This window comes from Neopsephotus bourkii, unplaced genomic scaffold, assembly GCF_033783945.1.
Source record: "Neopsephotus bourkii isolate Nb327-2 ecotype Australia unplaced genomic scaffold, CSIRO-AGI_Nbou_v1 NB_894, whole genome shotgun sequence".
In the NCBI taxonomy this organism is placed as follows: domain Eukaryota; kingdom Metazoa; phylum Chordata; class Aves; order Psittaciformes; family Psittacidae; genus Neopsephotus; species Neopsephotus bourkii.
The window spans coordinates 3,142,673-3,165,809 of NW_026901388.1; the positions used below are offsets into that span (position 1 = coordinate 3,142,673).

The 23,137-nt window shown below is 39.9% G+C and overlaps 2 protein-coding genes and 1 long non-coding RNA gene across 3 annotated transcripts in view; 1 reads left to right on the plus strand and 2 right to left on the minus strand.

Moving 5' to 3' along the window:
* Positions 1-14,961, plus strand: part of LOC133214500 (uncharacterized) — a 58,704-nt gene extending 43,743 nt beyond the window's left edge. The window contains exon 3 of the long non-coding RNA XR_009726131.1: positions 14,704-14,961. This is a non-coding gene — a long non-coding RNA (uncharacterized LOC133214500). The remainder of the gene's footprint in view (positions 1-14,703) is intronic.
* The window catches only part of TUBB6 (tubulin beta 6 class V), a 154,381-nt gene that overhangs the window by 52,327 nt on the left and 78,917 nt on the right, over positions 1-23,137 (minus strand). The gene's annotated exons all lie outside the window — the stretch shown is intronic.
* Positions 602-22,677, minus strand: IMPA2 (inositol monophosphatase 2). The gene is made up of 8 exons (XM_061357418.1): positions 22,414-22,677; positions 15,597-15,730; positions 11,021-11,125; positions 9,637-9,682; positions 7,230-7,338; positions 3,701-3,809; positions 3,393-3,544; positions 602-2,522 (listed from the first exon to the last, which is right to left on the minus strand). Exons 1-8 carry the CDS (start codon positions 22,516-22,518, stop codon positions 2,407-2,409), a joined length of 876 nt encoding a protein of 291 aa, XP_061213402.1. The 5' UTR covers positions 22,519-22,677; the 3' UTR covers positions 602-2,406.

Consider the following 23,137-nt stretch of genomic DNA (forward strand, 5'->3'; position numbering starts at 1 on the left):
GTGGGGGAGATAGGACTGCTGCTTCACACACACACACTGCCACTTTAACATGCTTGAACTACAGCCCAAATAAAAACCCAGGCTGCATCCTGGGCACAAATGAGAACTTGTGAATGGATTTGTGCCCTTCCCACCATGCTTGGCTCCTGGCTTTGCAAATTGCTGGTGTGTGCCACTGAAGTCGATGCATAGATTTCCCTGCTTTGACAGCTCTGGGATGCCAGTGCACACCACCCCTAACTGGGTCAGAGACTTTCTTTGTATGAGCAGGCTCAGCTGCTGGGAAACCTTGCTGGAGCCATGCACAGCAGCTTCTCACAAAAGCCCCAGTCCCAGAGCAGTGAGGGGAACAGGGTTAAGAGGGAGAGCAAATGAAGTGGGGCTGAGCTTCTACTACACTTGATCCTCGGCCAGCATAAGCTTCCTTATGGGGCTTACAGTCACGGCAGAAGTCCGAGTAAAGCCCTGGTTGCTGCCACGGCTGCCAAGGCTAAGCACCCTGGGATCAGAGCAGTACCACCAAACTCTGTATCTGTCACGGGGATCTCCACTGGGCTTAGAAAGTGTGGGGGGAAAGGTGAATAAGAGACAAGTGAGCCTATTAGTATTTATTATTTGTATTATTACAGCACCTTAGTGCCTAGTTGTGGAACAGAATTGCATCCTATTAGCACTGTGCAAACCCAGAGCCAAAGTACTACAGTCCCTGCCCAAGAGGGCTTACAATCTCTATTTCAGAATAGGGGGATACAAAGAGATGGGGGAAGTGGTGTGGTAAAAGGGAGCAGTGACAAAAGTTGATCACTGTGACGGACAGCATCGGTTTTCTGATAAGAAGCATCAGTTCTTAAATGCTTAGCTGGATTTAGACATTCTTCACACAGTCAGTACTTTGTATTTCTTGTGAAACAAAGCAACGAGAAATCACAAAATTTTGTGTTATATTCAGTGAAAAAAGTTTTTCAATGCAAGAAACACATTAAGATTATTTAAAAAAATACTGCTTAGTTTGTATATTCTAAGCAGATACCTAAACATGTTTACAAAGTCTACACATGCAGTGTATAAAGTTAAAAATTTTGAACCAACTTGCTTTTGGCTCCTTCCTTACTATGCACTTTTGTAAAAAAGATATTTTAATTCAATTTTTAAGGAAAAAAGAGAAGGGATTTGACCTCAGCTACTTTGCTGGACACACTTCTAGTCTCCCTGTGCTCATGATTTAAAAAATAACCTAAATAGAATGATCACCTTGGTGGAATGAAAACCAATGTTACATACAAGGATAAAGGACAACTGTGTATGTAGCTGAGTTTACAGGTTTCTCTGATCAAAAAGTGTGATTACAACTTTGTGTGAGTGTATCTTATGTGCATATTTTTAATAACTTGCCTGTGAGGGGCCAAATCCTGCTGTTCTGTTTCTCTAAAATCAACAGCTCCTTGACACTGTGCTCTGCTCTGCTGGCCTCCTACTGTGTGTCATAGTTAATACTGTGAATAGCTTGGTAGAATTCAATATTCTTGGTTTTAACTATAATTACTCTATGGTAATAAGTGTTTGTAGGTTTGACTATCTTACAGAGGCCTGTAGGACTGTATGATTTATCCCCATGCAGAGGGATAAAAGGAAACAAGAACTAGCCAGACAGTTTGTAAAATCGTTATAATTTTCCGTGATCAACTATGTTATTTGCCATTTGCATAACCCCCACCAAAAATCACATAAGTAACCTATACTCTTTACCTGAAAATAACTTCCAATATTAGCTTTCTTCTATGCATTCTCTAAGTTGCTGTAAACATCCAGAATACCCATATATGTATATATGCACACACACACGGGGGGGGGTGTGTGTGTATACATGCATATGTATGCGCACACATACATACACATACACACAGACATACATGCATGTACATATATTTATATGGATATATAGTTATGACATAGTGAGGAAACAATAATGTCATTTTTATTGCATTCTTAAGTATCATAGAACAAGGGTATTATAGGCACACATCTTAACTACTTGTCCTTACTACAGTCCTAAAGCTCATTTACCTGAGATCTGCATCTGTAAAAATAAAGTTCAATTTTTAGCTGCATGTTACAAAAGACTAAATATCAGCCCCACAGATATGAAATTATTATTTAATTCTGAGACTAGCCTACTACAAGTAAAATATGCTATCTTATAAAAAAGATACTGCTGAAAGAGATACATATTAAAAAGGAAACACAGTTCTTAGAGGTTTAAAAATCTCCCTATGCCTTCCCACATTGTAATAAATTTATAAAAAATATTTGACACAGAAAGCATCCTGCTGAAATCACATACCCTTTAAGCCACCCATCTTGCAAAAGTTACATAGTTCAGGAGGGCAGACTCTGTATTGTAAGTGTTTAATTTTCATCATCCCGTCTGTAGTGAATAGTTTGTATTTCCTGAGCTATGAACATAGCCATCTCTCTGGTTCCTGCAGCAACCACTCGGCAGGACATAAGATCCAGAGGTCCCCCTGAGGACAAGAGGATTAATGAGAACTCTATTACGTAACGTATAAAGGCAATATATTCTTAAATATAAACCATGCTGTAATTAGATAGGTTCAGAAATGCCAAAATGTAATGAAAATAACCACTGAAAAACGAAAAATATGTAGCTCCTTTCAGGGTGGGAAGCACAACTTAATTCAGCAACTGCTATCTGGAAATCTCCTGCAAAAAGGTATTTAAGAAAATTCTAGGTACAGTGCCAAAGTATGCAACAGAAGCAGTGAATGTCTAGATTCCTTCAGAATCTAACAATAAATGCAGTATTCCCTTCTCCTAGCAACAGGAAGAGATAGAACAGAAATTAATCAGCATACCTTTCGTAAGTCACCATATCTTTCCAAAGTATGCACAAATTGGTTAGCAGTTAACTGTTACTCTGAGATGTGTACCATATCAATGAATAAAATAATAATGCAGAGACTGTGCTGCCCTTTACTCCCTCTATGTAGTTCCTAGACATATATATTCCGACATGTACCTGAGAGTGCTCCTTTCTTGGGAGGCTGTCTCAGCCAAAATCTGTTTGGAATCTAAGCATATCTACCAATCTCCTGGCCTAGTTCTTTACTGTAAATCTGATGCTTTAAAGATATTACTCAAAGTACTGGAAATACAGTTTGACTCAGAAGTCCTCTGATGTGATGAAACCCCAGGCTGGAATTACATCAGTGTGTTGTGAATAACCAGAGTCTAGTGGAGAGCACAGACGTTTCTACAGAATATTGCTAGAGATGCGATAGAGCCATAGAAGACTGTACTGAGGTAACACACGTTGCCTTGAAATAGCCACTCAGTCCCCCGAACCTCAGTGAAAACAAGGATATTTTACTCACCTGAAGTGTCTATCACAGTGCCACCGGCCTCTCTAATAATGACAGTTGCCGCTGCCAAGTCCCAGCAGTGTAACCCGAACTGGTAATAGGCATCTGCAGCGCCGGATGCCAAATGGCACAGAGCCAGGGTCGAGCTCCCAATGACACGAACCCTAAACCCCACAAGAGGGGACATGGTAACATGAAGCAGAAAATGCCTTTGATTTTAACCTATGTGTTGAGATTGCAAAATGTGCAATATAGTGGTTGGGGTTTTTTTTAATGACTTGGGGTCACAAATGTAAGATATATACTATAAAATATCTTACCCGTGTGCTTGGGCCATGAGCAATCTCTCAATGTTACCAAGGAACAATTTCAAAGTTGCAGGGTCACGTTTTGGACCAATTTCTGTTAAAATTAAGGCCTTCGAGATATCTGCAATGGTAGGTAGTTGTTTCCATTAATTCAACAGCTTCTAGGCTGATTCTATAAATGTCATTTTAAGTTAAACACTACTGGACTTTTCACAGAAAAACAGCTTTCAACTCTTTTTTTTTTTTACACCAAACTCTTTCATAGGATAAGTGACAACTTTGCATGAGAATTAAAGCAAGACTAGATTTCTTATCTCTAATAGTCTAATCCAAACACACTTTAAAAAACCAAAACAGAACAAGAAGATTAAAACCAAGAATATATTTTCACATTCCTTCTCTTTCCATACACTGACTGGTCAGCTTTTGGCAAATTCACTAACATCAACATTCAACTAAAAATAATCCAGTGACCTTATAGCTATTAGTGATGCTAATCTAATCATAGTCGAAAACAGGATGGTTCTTGAATAGGGAACTTTAATGTAATTTGTTAACAAATTATAAACAATTGGGAATACAGTAAGAGGAAAGAAAAGTTTCTCCTTAAATCACCAGTCACCCAGTAACAGCTCACTTTCATTCTGACATTTCAAAGACTGAAGGCACCTTATGACTGAAAAAAGACCCTTTCTCATCACAAATTAAAGCAGTATCTTAATCATTAATATATGAATGTTTATTTGTATGGTGTTCAGCAAGGGTGATTATGACCTACAGCAGATGAGGATATCAGCTTTGTGTAGAGTCAAAGGAGAGACTCACAGGGACTTGCAAGATGCTGAAGTAGTCCTCATGTGATATCTGAATATTGTTAGCCTATAACAAGTGTATGCCAAAGTAGGTGAAGATGGTTGATCAAATGCCAAGTGTTCCTGCTTCTGCTGTGCAGCTAGACTCAGAAGAGTTAAAGATACACAAAACTCAAAAATCTAGTGGTTGACTATTCACTAACTAGGATGTGTGCAAGGGTCAGGTGTCCCCTTCTACCCTGGGTTAAAGGCTAGGAATTCATTCAGATAAGGAATGTCTACCTGGTCATTACAGCTAACTCTAAAATTCTTCACAGAAGTAGCAAGGAGGTTTTCAAAAACAAATCAAACTGGAGTGAGACATCATTTAATTAAACAGGCTACTAATGAATTTAGTATTGCAGAGGAACAGTATGGATTCAAGCAATGCAGTAAATGGTTGGTGAGTAAGAGGTATGTAATTAGATTAAAAGTTACAGGTATCGCAAAACTTGACTGTAGGAACATAGATTTAACAACCACTTTTTAAATTACTGCATTGAAACACAGGAACACCAATCCAGGCACACTGCAAGGTATTTGCTGTTTAGCCGCCACTGAAAAAGCTGGATGGTGAAAGCCATCTGCCTTAGATGTTTTTGCATAACAAACCCAATTTAAAATTACAGAACATTTAAGGCACACCTCATTGCTGAAATACACCAAGCATTCACACCACATCAGTCATAGCCAGGTTATGACTAAGACAGATCTTTTGAGTTATTAAATATATTTCTAATGCCTAAACAGATCTCTTCAATTTTCATCAAGGCTACAGACAGAAGTTGGATAAAAAGACTAAGGCAAGGAAAAGGGGGTGGTCTCTGCTTATTTAAAGGAGCTGCCTGATCACAAGACTTTATGGGGTTTCAGGAATTCAAGGTACAAGAGAAAATTTACTGACTCCTTACTCTGACAGAGACCAGAAAAATAAGGAGGCTTGGTAGAAGATATTTAACGGTGATACAGATGGAATTATGAGGAAAAGACCAATTCTGTTGACCACAGAAGACTAAAAAAAAGAAAATACACTTACAATATTAGCACATATAAGGCCTGATGAACCTAAGATGAAGAAAGCATCATTCAAAATCAAAGGGAAGATGGATCCTTCATTTAAGTGTGTCCTGACTACTTGGACTCCCGCACCAGACCTCTATAAAATCTGGCATTGACAATTAACAGTGTTTGCCTGGGCTGTGATTTCAAATGATTAAATCTCAACAATCAATACAACAGCCATATTTCCTGAAATCGAAAGTTACATGACAGCCTAGATCTCCAACACATCATGCATTGGTGAAGGCTACTTGAGTTCCAGTGGTAGGTACAGGGAAACACACTATCTGTTTCAGGGTTGGTTTATTTCCCTGAATCTACAGTCCTTACAGGAAAAGAGCACTGTCATTTTATACGCTTAAAACATCAACAGAAGTGAGACTAATAAAGATCCATCTTCACTGGTGAAATTGCCCACCACCAAATGATGTCTCTCAAAACAAAGGAAAATTTCTAAGCATTTGGAACCACTTACCCTTTCTATGTTCTAGACACCCATGTACCCTGAGTGTCCAGAGAAAGGACAAAAGTGGCATGTGCCAAAATTGTTCCTTGCTCAACTGGAAACCACAACTCCGTGACTGCAAAAGCAAGTCCAGCCATTTCAAGAGAGGTTCTGCCAGCCCAACTGGGAGCCCACACAGGCTTTTGTGGAATACAAGATATTTGAGCACTGAAAAAATGTGATGTACAATCAAGGGTTAAAATCTTAGGGGTCTCGGACTTTACAATTTGCTCCAACTCTCTAAAAAGGGAGATTCCAGCTCACTATTAGTTTAGGTGAATAGCCAAACTTCCCAAATTTTTGGGAAGTTTTAATTCAGAGTTTGCTTGGGGGACTGCAACAAATCTGTATGTTAAATTTCTTGAATTGACCATGTTTCAAGTTCACTAAAGTTCACTTTTTAGGGTGAAATTTTTACCGTCTCCTGTGTACGATGATGTACATTTTTGGCACATTTCTGCTTCTGTCTATAACTGAATGCTATGTTCTCCACTGCATTTTGATTTATTAAAAGAAAATTTCTCTGGTTATTGTTATCTATTATCATTAGGTAAAAAGACAGACATATGCCTTGGTTTAACAACAAAAAAAAATCCATTAAAGTATTGACTAAGTGTTGCTAGCTATTTGTATGTTGAAACATTACACACACAAAAGCAAGCTGTTGAAGAATCCCTAACGAAGCATGCATCCTTGAATTTACTGTTAGCATGTATGCCTACAGACAAAACACACTCTATGACATACTGGAAGATAAGTGAATAATGGCTGCCATGGCACTCCGATTCACCATTCCCATTGCATCTTGCTCATAAAAAGTTATGCCAGTGTACAGCTGGAATGAAACTGGTGAATCTACTAATTCTGCTTTATTTTAAACAATGGTTATGAAGCAAAATAATTTAAGGATTATTTAAATAGTTCATACTTAGGTGTACATTTTAAAAAGAAAATTAAGAAAGTTGTAATTTTTCAGAAAGAAACAAACACAGAACAACAAAAGTATCATGCAGGTGAAATACTTCTCATCAGGATAATGATGTTCATTATCCTAATGATGATTTGCAACAACTCTGAAACAAAATTAACATATTCCTTTTAGAGTTCTAACAAAATCTAGACCAACCTGTCTCTTTTGATACATGAAGCCTTTTGTCATTACAAAATGCCCCTTGACCTCTTCTACCAGTGTATAATCGTTCTTCAGTGCAGTGGTAAATTACACCAAATTCAAGCTTTAAGATTTTGAAAAGGAAAGAAATGAATGCAACTCAAATTACTCATCATAAATATAAACAACTACTAATGGCAGAAAGATCAGCAATATTTTAATTGGTACATGTAATCAGAGATTATATTGATGCTCATAAACTGGAATAATTTTACTATTACTGTGATATTGAGATATAGATAATGTAAAATTCAGCTTATAAAAAGAAGTTAATGAAATCCAGTAGTGATCTTCTAAACTCTTACTTGCAGCTTCTTTGTGTTCACATTAGAATGGACTACATGCTAAGTTGATTTCAAATTCAATTGTGTGTTTTTATTGAAAGTATGTAAGTCCTCTAAGGCCAGATTCTGAACGCTTTACTTTCACTGGTGAGCAGTTACACTTAGGAGTAATCCCACTGACTTCAGCTGGACCCTGAAGATGTGCAGCCCCAAATACATATATAAGATCCAGGCATCCAAATTCAGAAGTCATGGCACACTGTTTATTAGCAGTGGATGCTTTTATATGCACTTCACTTTTCATGATGCATTTAATTTGCCCATCATTTCAACCAAAGTAGTAGACTCCAGTCACTTGTTCAAACATTTCTCCTCAAAATCCTTTTGTTTGCACATAAAAGTAGGAATCTCATGAAGTCGCACAACTTCAGGAGAAGGAGTTTGAAGAGAAATACCAATATTGTGACACCCACTGAAAGCTTTAAAATGAGGAACACTGGAATTTCTGTGGGAGTATCTGTTTATCAATGAGAAGAGGGTCACAACAGGACCCTTGATTTAAACCAAAGATGTTTAATATTTCCATTACTTTAATAGATTTCACCAAAAGTTTTTAAAGCACTTCATGAGCTTCAATGATCAGCTCCTAATGTCATGTCTATGTAGGTACTATTAACAGTATTTTATTTTGGGGTGAATAGATATAAAAAAATTAAGTGACTTGCCCAAGGTCACAGAAGTTGACAACAAGGTCAGGAAAATATGGTCCAGACCCCCAACCTTTTCCTATTGCTCTCCTCCATTCAGTGTGAATGATCATTTGTGTTCATTCTGAGACAATTTGAAGGAAGTAGACTGTCCTCACTCCCTACCCCAAGGTCCCACCTAAACCAAGTTGGGATTTTTTTGAGGAACACACTATTAATAAACTCTTTCCATAAAGACATCTGCAGGAATTTCTTTAGTACCGCTCAAGTCTTATATCTGGGCCAGTTCCCCTGTGTATACTTTGGTTCCTTTTAAGCTTACTACTTTTTCTCTGCTTTTCCCATTTGTTTACTGAGGGATATTTAACATCATTCTTTATTTTTGTTTCAGCTTTGTTTAGTTTACATAACCCAAAATATGCAGCATCAAAATCATGATGGTGTTTTAGAAAACATAAATACTAGAGAAAGCTCTCTGGTAATAATACGTAGTATTCAGAAGGACCTTTGGGAATGCATAAACTCCAGAAAAGCATGGAAGTGTTTGAAAAGCATTTTCCATGTTAGAAAAGTCTAACTAGAGAAGTACACAACATTATTCTGTTTAAATCAGTAACAGCTAGCATATCTTACAACTATGCTGTAATTACACAGAATTCTTGCTGGCTTCACTTCCAGTTATACATATATTTAAGAGCGTGAAATTAGGCTGGAAGACGTACATTCCCTGGCAATTTGAATAGCTATTTTTTCCATATATATCAAACTGTAAACCAGCAACATCTGGAGAACAGGCAGTAGAATGAATGAGTATAGCTAGGAAACACAAATGGCACATACTTCCCCACTCAATTCGTAATCAAGCTCTCATGTGAGAAATATAGTTACTTCATATGTCAAGGAAACCACAAAGGCAGATTAAATGAACTAGGCCCATACTTTTGCATTCTTCATTGAAATCAGTTCTGAATTCCCTCATAGCAGCGTTAGCTTTCACAGATACTGCTAACAGGAATGAAGCAATGATAATAAGATAAGAACACTAGAAGATTTATCTAAATTATGAATAGGCAGCACTATATTTAATTCATGGAGCAAGACAAAACCTTGCTCACACTGGTAGGCCGTTCCCCCCCCAATGTTTATAGTAATTTGCAAGAATTGCCTTGTAACTGCCAGTTTGCATAAGTTTTGCAGGACTATTATTTTAGACTAGTAGAGTATGACTGAATGCATTTTTAAAAGTGTGGAAAAACTTGAGAAGTGGCTGATTTGTTTTTTTTTTATTAAATACTCTGTTTAAAGTTTCCACATGGTTTTGAGACTTCTAGCCAGTTCTCAGGTACCCATCTTAAAGAACATACTTCATACCTCTTTGTTAACAGCAAATCCAATGCTCACTGCCACTGTTGGAAATCTGTGAAATATAAGAAAGTATTATTGATGAAAAATCTCTCTACTTACTCCTTATGGAACTCCCTTAGGCAACAAAACCCCATCTAGAGCTTTGTGATTTTACTTGTCTCAAAATGCTCTTGACACTGTACTAATTTCTCCTTTGTCAGTCTCTTTAACTTTGTCAGTTCCTTTAAAAATATAATTCAGTACTGGAGAAAACAAGAAATACACACATGAAGATACCAGGATTTTTTATACTAAACGTGTTGTATATTTTAGCGAACTTTTTGCTTTAGTGTAATTGAATTATCCAGTATAAAATCACTAATAAGGTATCACTTTAAGAGCACATTTTGTTCACATTCAAGTATCTGAGATAACAATTAAGTAGCATGGAGATACCTTGCTGCTGACATCAACATAAGGAGAAACCAGCTCCTCTACCCTTTCCTTTGTCAAAGTGATGATCATGAACTTAATTTGGTCCTTTTGACTAAAGTATAATTGTTGCATTTTAAATAATGACATAAATTAATTTCTTAAAAACACATTTTAAAAAGGGCCGTGAGGTCCAGAACGTATTTGCTAGCAGGACAAAACTTCACTTGATTGCGTGAAACACCAGCACATGACACCTTCCCACCTCCCCTTGAATTCTCTGTAACTGAACCAAAAGTCAAGGAAATGACTTTTTTCTTTTTTTAATGACTGCATTTATGTTAAGTCAGTAACTACAAGGCAGAACATATTTAAGGTTTTTAAGCAGAAGTATTAGGAGTAGTCAAATGATGAATAGAAGGACTGCATTTTTGCACTAACAATCCCTAGACTTCTTTTCGCAGAGAGGTATTACAGAAATGTAAAACCAGTATCTATGTACATCTTAGTTTTCAGTTCTGCTCTACATATATGCAATAGCTGTGCTTCCTAGGAAAAACTAAGCAATTGTATTTGAAAAGGAGAAAACACCACTACTAAGAGGAATGGGTAACAACCTCCCAAGGCGTTAGGGCAAGTGTCATCATAGCACAGCCTTGCTCCTCCAGGTCAGCTCAAGTCTCTGCACGTTAATGTGCGGTTATATATAAATGAGCTGTGAGTCAAGAGGTTGGGTCATTAAGCAATCAGCAGAAACTTCAGCTTACCTTTAGATAACAGTATAGAGCTCTCTCCAGCACAAACACACACTCCCTCAGACACTCACTATGCAGAGGTACAAAAAGGTAAAGGGATGACTCGTACTTATGAGTCAAAGGAACAAACCTACCACCGTGAAACAACTTCAAGTGGAAGGGAGAATTTGTGAGAAGCTACATTTTGCTGTTTAATGTAATTTCCCAGTTCACTGTCCACTTACCTGTGCACAAAGTTGCACGTTCCATCAACAGGGTCAATAATCCAGGTCGGACTGTCAGTGAGGACACATTTTGAACCAGCAGCAGTGGATTCTTCTGCAATAAACCTGCATTTGGTGTGAAGTAAAACAGGTGTCCCAGAAAACTGGCTTAGATATGTGACTTAAAAAGTCAAATTCCATGTTCGCAGTTTTGAAGAGATACTTAAGTGTATATATATATACATAAAAGTTTTGTACATTTGTATACAGATGTATAAAGACATATTGCTTTTTTTATTTGGGAATGAGGAACTTTCACAGATATTCTGAAAGAAATGTATAACATACTATTTTACATGGTATAAAAGAGCTCAATCTGTGTTCACTTTCCCAATATACCATTAAGAAAATCATGAAACTGAAAGCAGACATCCCTGAAGTCTAAAAGTTTTTTTATGCAGAATGTAATTTTATGGGTTAAGCCTGTCTCTTGCAGTAAGTAATATAAACTGGAAACTGTCGTTGCTTCTCCTTTGCAGTCAAATTCAGTCAGCGGGAAATAATGCACTCTTAGAAAATCCACACTCTCACTCCTACTTGCATTTTCTACAGAAGTCTGACTCAGGAAATTAAAAGGTTCACAAAGCTGATCTTTCTTTTTCCCATGACCCAGAGAAAATCAACAAATCAATTTTTTTTGTTTGTTGTTCAGATGCAAAAGCACACAGTGAAGTCTGAGTTAATCTACTCTGTTGTTATGTCCCAATTTCTTTTAGTAGGAATATGCTCCCCCCCCCTTCTTTTTCCCTGGGAAATGAACATCCAGTTCTAGCACATTTCCTGCTGACCTTAATTATCCCAGCTCTCCCATAAACTGCTCAGGGTCTCTTTCTATCAGTGGTGTGCAGGTGCTAGTCTCACAGAAGTCCTGCATGTACAGAAGGTGTAGAATGAGACTGACAGTACTAAAACTTGCTTCTGATTTCACATGTGAACAACTGGAAGTGGTATTCTGAGTTCCTGCAAACACTTGAAGACAAAAAACTTCTCTCGAAGACACAAATTGGACAAAGAGTTGGGTAAAATAAAAGAGAAAATGTCTTTTGCAGGAACAGTTTCTTCCCTAGGGCTAGGGTAGCAGCTATTTTGTGTCCTCACCATGCACTAGCTGAAGTCACATACTCTTGCAATCACAAGCTTAAAATGTTCTGCAGACATCAGAAGCAGAGACTTGAATTTTCCAAATGCTACTCTGTCTTTTCCTCAGTCGAAATGGACTATTTTCATGGCATTGTGGGTCTCCAGTTGGTATCATGAGGGAAGTAGGAAGTGTTTGTTACTATTTTAATCGTCATTAAAGATACCAGCTGAAGGACAAAGTGCTAGTGTGCAACAAGAAAGATTTGAACAAATGTTTGGAGTTCTCAGTTAAGCATAACACTTTGCAGACTCCTTGCTCTAAATATTCCATTATTTTGTCTTGTTGGCGCTGTATCATTTGACTTCTGCTTTTACACGTCTTGTAATTACCACCTAAATACAACTGTATACTTTGTACTGCAGGCTGCAGAGGAAGCTCATCTTCTTGCAGACAGAGCATCTTATATCCCATCTCAGATTGTCCAACTTCCCTATAAGTTATGTCTCTGCTTCAACCCTCTGCCAGCTCCCTCAACCAGAGCCTGAACTGTAGCCATTGTCTTGCCAGTCAAAGAAAGGTGAAATGGGAACCTCTTCAAAGACAAGAGCATTTCCATGTAAGGTGTTTTGTCCTTAATTATCTTAAGTCTGTCCCTCATCTTTCCCTCATCTTTTCCTTACAACAGGATGTGATGCTGCAGTCCTCGTGTACATAAATTCTAATGTGAAGCCAAGGCACAACAGTGCCAGGCATTGATAAAGTCTCAGTATCCGAGAAATTTTTTTTCCAAAATGGATTTAGGACAAATTAGGTGCACATTTTATGAAATTCGGGCTAGTGGGTTAAAATAAGAGTCTTGCTATTATACAATACTGGGAACTGTGAGAGTCCCTTACATTAGATGATCAACATTAGACGTGTTGCTCTATAGCTCTCTGTCCTGTATAAAGATGCAAACTAAGCAAAGCATTCGATGCACAAGAGATCAAACTTAGGAACAGCTGGAGAAGTGAGAGGGGTAGCTATGTCATTACAGTAGTTAATTTAATATGCCAGCCTGCCAGTTCTGTTGACTTCTCTTCAAAACTGGATTATAGTTTTCTCCCACTGAAAATGAGTCCAGTAATTTTAGCCAAGTCTTAGCTTACATCTGTTCATACCACAGGACACTCTAAAATTCATTGCTGTAACAGCAGGGAAACTCTAGCAGAGCATAAACTGCAGCAGGAGTGATATGCAGTCTAGTGCAGGAGGTTCAAACCAGGCCTATCCCTCACCTATGCCCTTATGGGGGTCTGAGGGAAGAAAGGGAAGCTAGAGTTAGATGTCACCCTCTGTAATGACTGTGTCCTCGTTTTAATTTCCACATGGTTAATACCACGATTAAGACCAAAGATGACAACTTGTGTAACAATAACACAGGCAAATGGTTTGATAGCCGTTTTCAGCTAGGAGCCCTGATATTCTGGCTGTGCCTATCCACAGCTCAGAAGATCTATCAGAAAAAATATTCTTTTGAAAAGACTCACTTAGAGCACATCAGAGTACCAAAGAGTGGGCAGAGATGAAAACTTAGGTGAAGGGTAAATGAGGATGATACATATCACTTAGCCAAGAAGAGGGAAGAAAGAGACACTGGACAGAATTACCTTTTTAACAGGTTTTCCTAGCATTTCTTTCTTCTTCTGAGTACATTACCAGTAACTCAAGACTCACCACTGACACAGTGCAAATGGCACAGACCCTAGTGAGATCCCTTTTAATTTTTCTAATGCCTAACTACATTTTTTGATTCAGAGAACATAAGAATCAAGATGATTTAAGAGAAAATGAAATAACAGAAATCTTCAGTGATGCAGTCAGCAGCCAGATTAGGAGAAAGACTCAACACAGCTTAAGTGATGCTTTAATATCTTCATGACACTTTAATTTAAATCTTGATTGCTATTGTGGACTCCTCACTGCAAGTATTTTAATCTAGTCCAGTTAAATAGTTTTAATCTATCTTTTAATCTAAATGCATTCACTGTCTGAACAAACTCCAACCAAAACCAACAACCATTATCAGCAAAAAATAATTGTCTTGAGGAACTGACAATTCCTTAATGTGCTTATAAAGTCAGAAGTTAACTGTACAGAGTTAATAAAGTCAGGGATTTTTCAGCTCCTAGGTTTATGTTGACCTTACAACTTTTGTTCCCATTCTGAGCAACTCAAGACCTCGTGATGATTCTTGTTTCATGTGAAATGTATATGTTTTATGCTCTCTGCCAAATTGTTCGAGGAAAAAAAACCCAGGAAACCTAACAACATAAGAGTGGAGATGAGAAAAGAGCGCAGCCAGCAATAGTAGAAGGAATATTACACAAATAATAGGCTTATAAGGCCTGGCACTCTCCTGAGAATCATGGCCAAGAACCACACATTATGCTGTACATTACTGTTTCAGCATGTGGTCACATACAACATGTATTTAGAAAGCCATTTTTAGTATATAATGTTCTTTTTGCTCCTTCTTACAGTGTCTTTTTGGGTTTTGTTTGTTTGTTTGTTTGTTTTCCAGCAGCATCACCGACAATCAGATTAGTAGCTGAGCCTCCAGATTTTCATCTTTGTTGATTTCTGAACAGCATTTGTGTACCAGGCTCATCTCCATCAGAGATATACACAGTTAGAAGGAAGTCATACAGTATTTGAGTGATACACACGCTCTGCAGTAAGATGAATTTTCTCCTTGTGGACTGAAGGCAAATGTGGAAATTGATTGCAAAGTCTTTGCATCAAACCAAACCCTGCCAACTAATATAAAACGTCTCTTTAATCTGTGCATGCACTAGTTCTTATTTTCACATTGACCATAATAATTCAAGAGGAATCAACAATCTATTTTTAAAACCTTGGGTCGACATCCCATATATTAATTTATAACCTGTTTATGTATATGCATCAAATGATGATGATAAACAACCCTGCTTCTCACTGATTTTAGGAGTCAATGCAACATAAGATAAATGTGATTAAATACGATACTTTTCCTGACCTGGCAAATGCTTATGTATGATGGCAAAAGAAAGTGAAGGAAAGGTTTGCAGAATGGGACCTTTGCTAACATCAATTTCAGCTATATTTTAATAGATATCCCTAGTATAATTTTTATACAATAGATCAGTATCCTGAAAATGATGGAGATCCATATGGAACCTTCATATGTGATATCCTGACAGGGGAAATATTACTATTAAATACATATATTAAGAAAGGTAACTATGAAAAAATATAAAGTACTAAGTTCAGGGAAGTGGTACTTTTTTAAAAAAGGAGTCCTATGAAAGTGTCCAGCAGCAACAGGTTCATATGTAAGAGAGATATATTGACTTCTGAAATACCCTTTAAATGACAGTCATATACAGAGCTCTTAAAGGAAAAAGGTATTTTATTCTTTCTGTAGGCACTTACCTGTGGGATGGAAACTTCTCTTTCAGAACAGAAATAATTAGATTTTCCACAAAATGATCAGTTTCTGTCACAAGATCTGCTGCAGATGTCTTTGTGGACACTTGTTTTTCCTCTTTTAGAGCTTTCTTAATGATCTGAAACAAAAGTTCACAAATCAGATTTGTTGGCTGTTCATCCTGTACACACTAAAATTATGTATTTACTGAAATACTACAGCTAATCCTGAATAACAGCTGTACTAATTCTACCAGAGCCTGTTCTGATTCTTCTGACTAAGAATCCTTCTGAGCTAATCGGTAGCCTTGGGGAACACAGCATTTTGACTCACTTTGCAAGAACCTCTCTTGACAGTTCAGAAAAGGATTGGTGAATGGGATGCAACTGATAGAATAAAGGATGATGGCAGTCATCGTGATTTAGGAAATTACAAAAAAATACACATAAGATAAAAAAGAGTCTCAAGGCTCAGGAATTTTTCATTTTCCCTTTTTTTTTCTTCCCTTTTCTTTCTTTCTTTCTAATTTACAGGGCCAATGCCTCACTGCTCTCTTACTTTTAAAAATCCATGCAATAATGCAAACCCCAATGGTTTATTTTATTGCCAACAAAGACACATGAAGTTTATTTTTTTTGTCTATATGTTTTTTTTTGGACTTCAAGAGCTGGCTCGCTAGTTCCCACCCAAATAATTGCTATATACTTAACAAAAATGAAAATGTAGACTTTTCCCTTGATATGGAACCAGTGACCTAACCCTGGATTCTCTTCTGGAAAAGTCTTTATCTTGTTTTCAAGGCTTTTACTGTTATAAACACAGAACTAAGCCCCATCAAGTGCAAATGCACATATGGGAAAGCAGTTAATAAAAGCTTTTTCCCAAATTTCCCATTTTCTTTCTGTTTTTTTCCACTCCTTCATTAAAAAAGAAAAATAAGGGGCAAGATGCAAAAGAAGCTCACTTTCTTTTTTTAACCAGTGAAAATTATAAACTATTTGAAATAAGAGAAAACAAAACAAAGCAAAAATTAAGCACCACTTATTTGTACAGAATTATGTTAACTAAAACCAGCACCAACAAAACCAACATTCTAATTTATTTCTAAAACTATATGTTTCAATTACTTAACTAAATTTCTATTGATTAGTTTAAAATCACTGAGAAACATTTGATGACCAAAGAGTTCTGCTGTATTATGCATAGGGAAGGGAAAAGGCTACCCCCAAATTTCAGTATCAGCTCTTGGTTTTGTAGTATAAAATTCTACATTTGGAGGATGTGCTGATTGTTCTGATAAGCAATGGATATTTCTGACCACTGCCTTAGTAAGGAAGGTTGCTGGACTTACGTTTCTGCTTCGTGAGCTGTAAAATATCAGTTATGACTATATACTGAGCTTGTGAGGGCAGCTTAATACTTTTCAGTTTGAGGTCTTGCTAAAGTTCATTATTGTGTATAAGAATACTAAACACACTTACTCTTTTTAGTTCCCTGAAAGCTCTACATAGTTTTCTTGACATTTTTACCATGGAAGCATAAAAGCATAGTTCTAGGAGCACCTTTGGTCCTCTTTGCTTCAAAGTAAAATCCCAAACACTCCAACCATTTCAGTTGTGTTTTCTAAAAATACTCCACCATGCTGATCCCTTTTATTTGACTGTTCTTTACTTTTATATTGCCATATGTAAGCAAATGCCCTAGCACTGGGCTTAGAACTTTGCATTGTGAAATAGATGAGGAATCTATCTCCTTTTGATAGAGAGGATTTGAATTTCTTCTCAGCAGTACCATTTTCTTGACTTCTACTCAGTTTTAACACATAGCACATTGAGGACTTTATTGCAGCCACCGTTCAGCAGGGGAGTGAGATCACACCTGAGCTTTGCTGCAAAAAGAAGAGCTGAGGTAAAAGCTCTCTCCTATGAATGTGCTCTGCAATCAGTCGCTTTTCATCGTGTGCTCTGGCATTTGATCTATCCTTTCTGAACCAATCCTTTGCATCTCTAGGCACCCAATTTAGTATTTTTCATTTCTGCCAGGGTCCCCCACAAAGATCAAGTTTCCTCCATCACTGATGAATCAATTTTTATTCTTTATAAATTTATCAAATAGCTCAGAACAGTCCGTAATTCAGCTTATGTTGAATAATTCCTAAAACTCATCTCCCTACAAGGGAGTTAGAGACTGGTGCCTCAGAGTACTTTGAAAGCATCACTCAGCTCCTCTCACTGAACCATAGAACTCTAGAATCTTAGAACAGCTTGGGTTGGAAGTGATCTTAAAGCTCATCCAGTTCCAACCCCCCTGCCATGGGCAGCGACACCTTCCACTAGACCAGGCTGCTCAAAGCCCCACACAACCTGGCCTTGAACACTGCCATGATGGGGCAGCCACAGTTTCTCTGGGCAACCTGTGACAGTATCTCATCCTTGCAGAAGCCTTATGATTGCCTAGTCTTCCCATCTGGGCATGGAGCTTCATGAAAGTCTCTCTAGGTAACAGGCAGTAGGTAAGTGGAAGACCAAAGGAACTACAGCTTGTTGAAATGAAGACAGTCTATTGCGCAATGAAATTGGCAACCAAGATGCTATATTTTGGCTGTAAATGTATTTTATTAGGCTTTATCACTTCATTATAGGTTGTCCCCAGATTATGACCATTTTACAGCAATTTCTAAGCAGTTGATTTTTGGGAGGTGGTTATTTAGAGCAGAGTTATTTACCACTTTTAGTCCATGCTGCCCCTGCTCTAATAAAGAATTGGCTAGATCTTATCCTAATATCCTTCCTGGGAGCATTTGTGGGGTTATACAAAGTGAGAGGCATTTATACCAGTACATGCATGAAGACCACATCACAGAGCAAGACCCAGGTTGTCCCTGCTCCCTTCTTCATTTGCCATAGAGCAGGGAAAATGGAGCCACAGGGGCTCAGTGCAGTCACAATACTGGACTCTTCCTTTCCTAATGCCTTTGTGAAATCAAGCCATATAAAGGAGAATGCAGAGGACAGAGGGACTTCTACTCCAATACCTGCCAGGAGAGCAAGCTACAGTGTGGTGCTCATGTTAGATTTCATCTCACCGTACTGCTTGCACTCACCATGCACTTGTAGGAGCTCCAAGATGGGTTTACTTGATTGCAATATTGTCCTGAAATATTTGCTCACTGATAAAATCAAACATCTAGATTAAAAGCACAATTACCTGCAAATAATTTAGGAAATACCAAACTGGTTTGCTAAAAAATATGTCCATATGCCATGGAAAAGAGCCTACCAATATTATCTGGAAGCAAACATGATGGGAAAGATCTTGGCTTTTTAGAATCTCAGTGGAAAGTTAGCCTTTTATTTCAGTGGTATTCTGTTAGGTTTCTTGTGCCTCATAAAATTCTCTTCTGGGAGAAAAAAAAGCGAGAGAAAAAAAGTGAGAAAGTAGTTTGTGTGGACTTCAACGTTAGGTTCTAGTATCAGTTTCTTACCCTTGTTTTCACCTGGATGCATATCTGCTCATTTTGGTGAAGTTTCTCCAACTGTAACTGCAGAGAACTGTGCAAATATTATTCAGTGCTCTCAATAGCATCAAAGATGCAGAGACTACTTGTGCCTGCTTTTCTTTAGCAAAAAGTTGTATTAAGCCAGCAGTCATCCTCTCAGGAACATAGCAAACAGTTCACTCACAGGAAAAGCAGAGGAAAGGATCAAGAAAGTGCAGTTGCATGAGGCCTTAAAGGGCAAATTGGACAAAATTTTAATGCAGGTCAATTACACAGATTACAAACCCCTGGCCATTCTCATTAAGAAACAGCCATATATATTAAAAGAGAGCCTATGATATTTCATAAAAGTAATGGAACTAAGTAATAGAATGGGCAAGATAAGCAGCGACTTTAGCCTGGGAATAGAAGTTACTCCAGCAACATCACTTCTGATGCGTATTCAAGCAATTATTTCTGTATTAGCCTTTTAAATTTAGAAGAAACTATTCCAGAACATAGATGCCTATCTTATGGAAAGAAGATATATTTTACTCCTACTAGTGAAATGTGATGATAAGTTAATATAATTGCCTTTCTGGAGAGACCAGAAAACTGTATTATTGGTTAACTTTTCCTAGAAATCCAGATCTTGACTTGAATGCCTTTCTTCAGGTTGGCCTCTGTGCCATGACTCTTGTACACACTTTCTAATGATTCCAAGGCCTCCTAACCTGCCCTGGTTCTGAGAAACTGAGGGCCTTAGAAGAAAGACTGAAGTGGCAAAATATCAAGTAGGGATGGAGACAGAAGCTCCAGAGAGGGCCATGAAGATGATCAGTGGGCTGGAGCACCTCTGCTGTGAAAGAGGCTGAGAGAGTTGGGCTTGTTCAGTCTGGCAAAGACTCTGAGGAGACCTTAGAGCCACTTCCAGTACTAAAGGGGGCCTATAAAAAATCTGAAGAGGGACTTTTTAAAAGGGTATGTAAGGATTGGACAAGGAGTAATGGGTTTAAACTGAAAGACGGTAGATTTAGATTAGGTCTTAGGAAGAAGTTCATTACTGGGAAGGTGGTGAGGCACTGGCACAGGTTGCCCAGAGCAGCTGTGGCTGCCCCATCCCTGGCAGTGTTCAGGCCAGACTGCACGTGGCTTTGAGCAACCTGGTCTAGTGGAAGGTGTCCCTGCCTGTGGCAGGGAGTTGGAACTATGTGGTCTTTCCAACCCAAAATGTTCTATGATTCTATGATAATATCAGATAATATCTGGGGAGCCACAGAGTGCAAGCAGATTGCTGGAGATGAACATGAAGGTGAAGAGGTCTGATGGATGGGAAGAAAGGCGAAAGAAAAAGATTAACTTGATCAGTGTAATTGACTATTTTTGTGGACAAAAATAAAACTCCATTTTATCAGTCAATTTTCAGCAAAACCCCCATTCTATCAAACCTATGCTACACTGCATCTTGTGTCTTTACCTCTAGCTTCTTTGGGGAATAGCTGGAAGTGGATTGACAGTTAAATAAAAGATAGAGCCCCATCTGCACCTTTTCTTCCATAAGGATCTCTGATGGGTTTTGTAATTAAAAAGATTCCTTGACACAACAGTTAATAAAACCCCTACCCAGTTCCAAAGTCCTACTTAAACAACATTCTTGACTGGTTTAAATTTGGCCTGCCAAGGAATTGGCCGTTTCCTGCCAGTTGCAAGGTAGTGATGGCAAACTGCAAACTAAAAGATACAAGGATTAATCTTCAGGAATGTTTACTTCTTTCAGGAAAAGTGCTCAGCCGTGATCTTCTGGGTGATTAAAATGGCTGGAGGCAGCTACAGCTGTCTTCACAAATTGGTATTTTGAGAAATAAGGTGTGGAGCCTTGAGCAAGACATGAGTCTCTCTTGTGAAATGGTTGGCAGAATGACCATGCTGGAGAAACTGTTTGGAGAGTCTGTGAGAGCATGACCTGTCATCCCAATTTGGATTACCCATTTATTTATTAAAACAAGTCTCCTCTCCTCTGGCAATCTGTTCATCTTTGTGTGTACCTTCTACTAGGGAAAAATTACATTTAATAACATATATTAAAAAGACGTTTCAGGTCCTGGACTCAAGATGGAAATAGGAGCTCCTTAAATCGTAGTGTACAGGTACAAACCATGTTTCAAAACAGAGCAGAATGGAAGCAGAAGATAAATAGATGTTGCTGAGGTTTGTATTTTACCCAATTTCTCATCTGAACAATCTGCTGGTCCCAATTCTTGGCTCTGCTAGAGTTGGTGGAAGTTTTATTGCTGTACACAGTGGGGCCAGGATGTCTCCTAAGATGACTAACCACCTGCTGTGTAGAAACGTGGATCTTAAATAAGCTACCACAGATCTTCACTTGCTAATTTGTCCCTAGTAAGTGAATTTCAGGCACTCTGACGACATTGGTATATATAACAAGAGAAAACCTCCCTGACACATCTGTTTCCCCCTGCACAAGCTGCTTATAAACAAATGCTGGTACTGTAATGCGTATAGAAACAATATTCTGGACAAAAGCATTACAGCATAAACCTTTCGGTGTACATAAATTCAACCTTAGCACCAGAGCATGCTCCAAAGCATTATGGTAGCAGAATACATACTTGGTGTATATTTGAAGAAGTTACTGAAGAACCTTACTCTTTCCACCTTGGTTTTGTTTGTTTGCTTGTTTGTTTTAGTTAAACATAAATACTGTCTGAAAATACTCTCAGTCACAAAATAAATCTACTTTCACCCTAAGCGTCTCCTCCTTATGCTGCATGCAGCCCCCAAGGGAAGTTGCTCCGAGGGATGCAGCTGCCAAGGGAAATGACCCCGAAGGATGCAGCCCCCAGGGAAGTGACCCCGAGGGATGCAGCTCCGAGGAAGAGGACCGTGAGGGATGCAGCCCCCAGGAAGTGACCCGAAGGGATGCAGGTCCCGAGGGAAGTGACCCCGACCAATGCAGCCCCGAGGGACGCAGCCTGCGAGGAAAGGGATCCTCAGGGATGCAGCCCTCCCCGGGAAGCGGCCCCGCTGCCATTATCGCTCCCGCTGCGGAGAGCAGCGGCCGAGGGCTCCGGCGACGGCCTGATTTAGTGGGTGCCGAGCCCAGTCGCCCTCCTCCTCCTCAATTCTGCCACACCAGCCGAGCGCCCACACGGCCCTTCTCAAACCGCTCAGCTCTTTCCCCCTCCCCCCCGAGATTTAGAAGCGCACCCGGTACAACTGCCCGGGAGAAGGATGCTCCAGCCGCAGGGCAGTCCGACCCGACCCGTCTCGCTGCCGGGCAGCGTCCAGGAGCGGAGCAGGGCGGGCGGCTACTCGGTTCTTACCTGCCCGGCGCGGAGCGCCAACTGCACCGCCACCTCAACGCACTCCTTCCAGGGGTCCCCGCCGGCCGCACCCCCTTCATCCTCCTCCTCCTCGCACGGCTTCATAGCGGCGGCGGCTTCGCTGCCCGGAGCAGGGCCAGGGGCGCCGGGGGCTTGGCTCCCCGCCGAGGAGCACCGCGGAGGAGGGCTCACGGCGCGCACACCACCGGTCGCCCGCCCGCCCGATGCGCCGTAGTTGTCACTCCGCAGCCCGGCACCGCCCCTCCGATGGGAGCGGGGCGGGGGTGGCGGCCCGGCGGGCGCCACGGTCAATGGGGAAGTGGGGCTGCGGCTGGGCGCTGAGTGTAGGTGAGCCCCGGGGCGGAGAAGGGCCGGGAGAGGTGTGTGTGAGGGGGGAGGGGGGTGTGCCGCGGAGCGCCGGAGCCGCGCCGCGAAGGGCGGGATGTGGTGGGGAGGCCGCCGACCCGGCACGGCCCGGCCCACCCCGCGCCGCCGCCATCGCCGCCGCCATCGCCGTGGCCGTGGCTCGGCCGCCCCGCCTGACGTGGCGCCGGGGCGATGACCACCGGCGGGGCCGTGCCACCAGCCCGGAGCTAAGGTGGTGGTGCTGTTTCTTCCGAGATATCGAGCAGCCGTTCTCTTAAGGGCCCCGCTGCGGGAGCGGTCTGCCGGGAGCCACGGCCGGGAGCGAAGGGCGATCCCGGGAACGAGAGGCCGGCCGTCA

Excerpts from the sequence above, each read along its gene's own strand:
- IMPA2 (XM_061357418.1), bottom strand. The coding sequence starts at position 22,518 with ATGAAGCCGTGCGAGGAGGAGGAGGATGAAGGGGGTGCGGCCGGCGGG. Across the intron at positions 9,683-11,020 it reads ACGTGCAACTTTGTGCACAG|ATTTCCAACAGTGGCAGTGA; the intron begins GTAAGTGGACAG and ends TATATTTCACAG. Across the intron at positions 7,339-9,636 it reads GATTTGCTGTTAACAAAGAG|CTTGAATTTGGTGTAATTTA; the intron begins GTATGAAGTATG and ends AAAATCTTAAAG.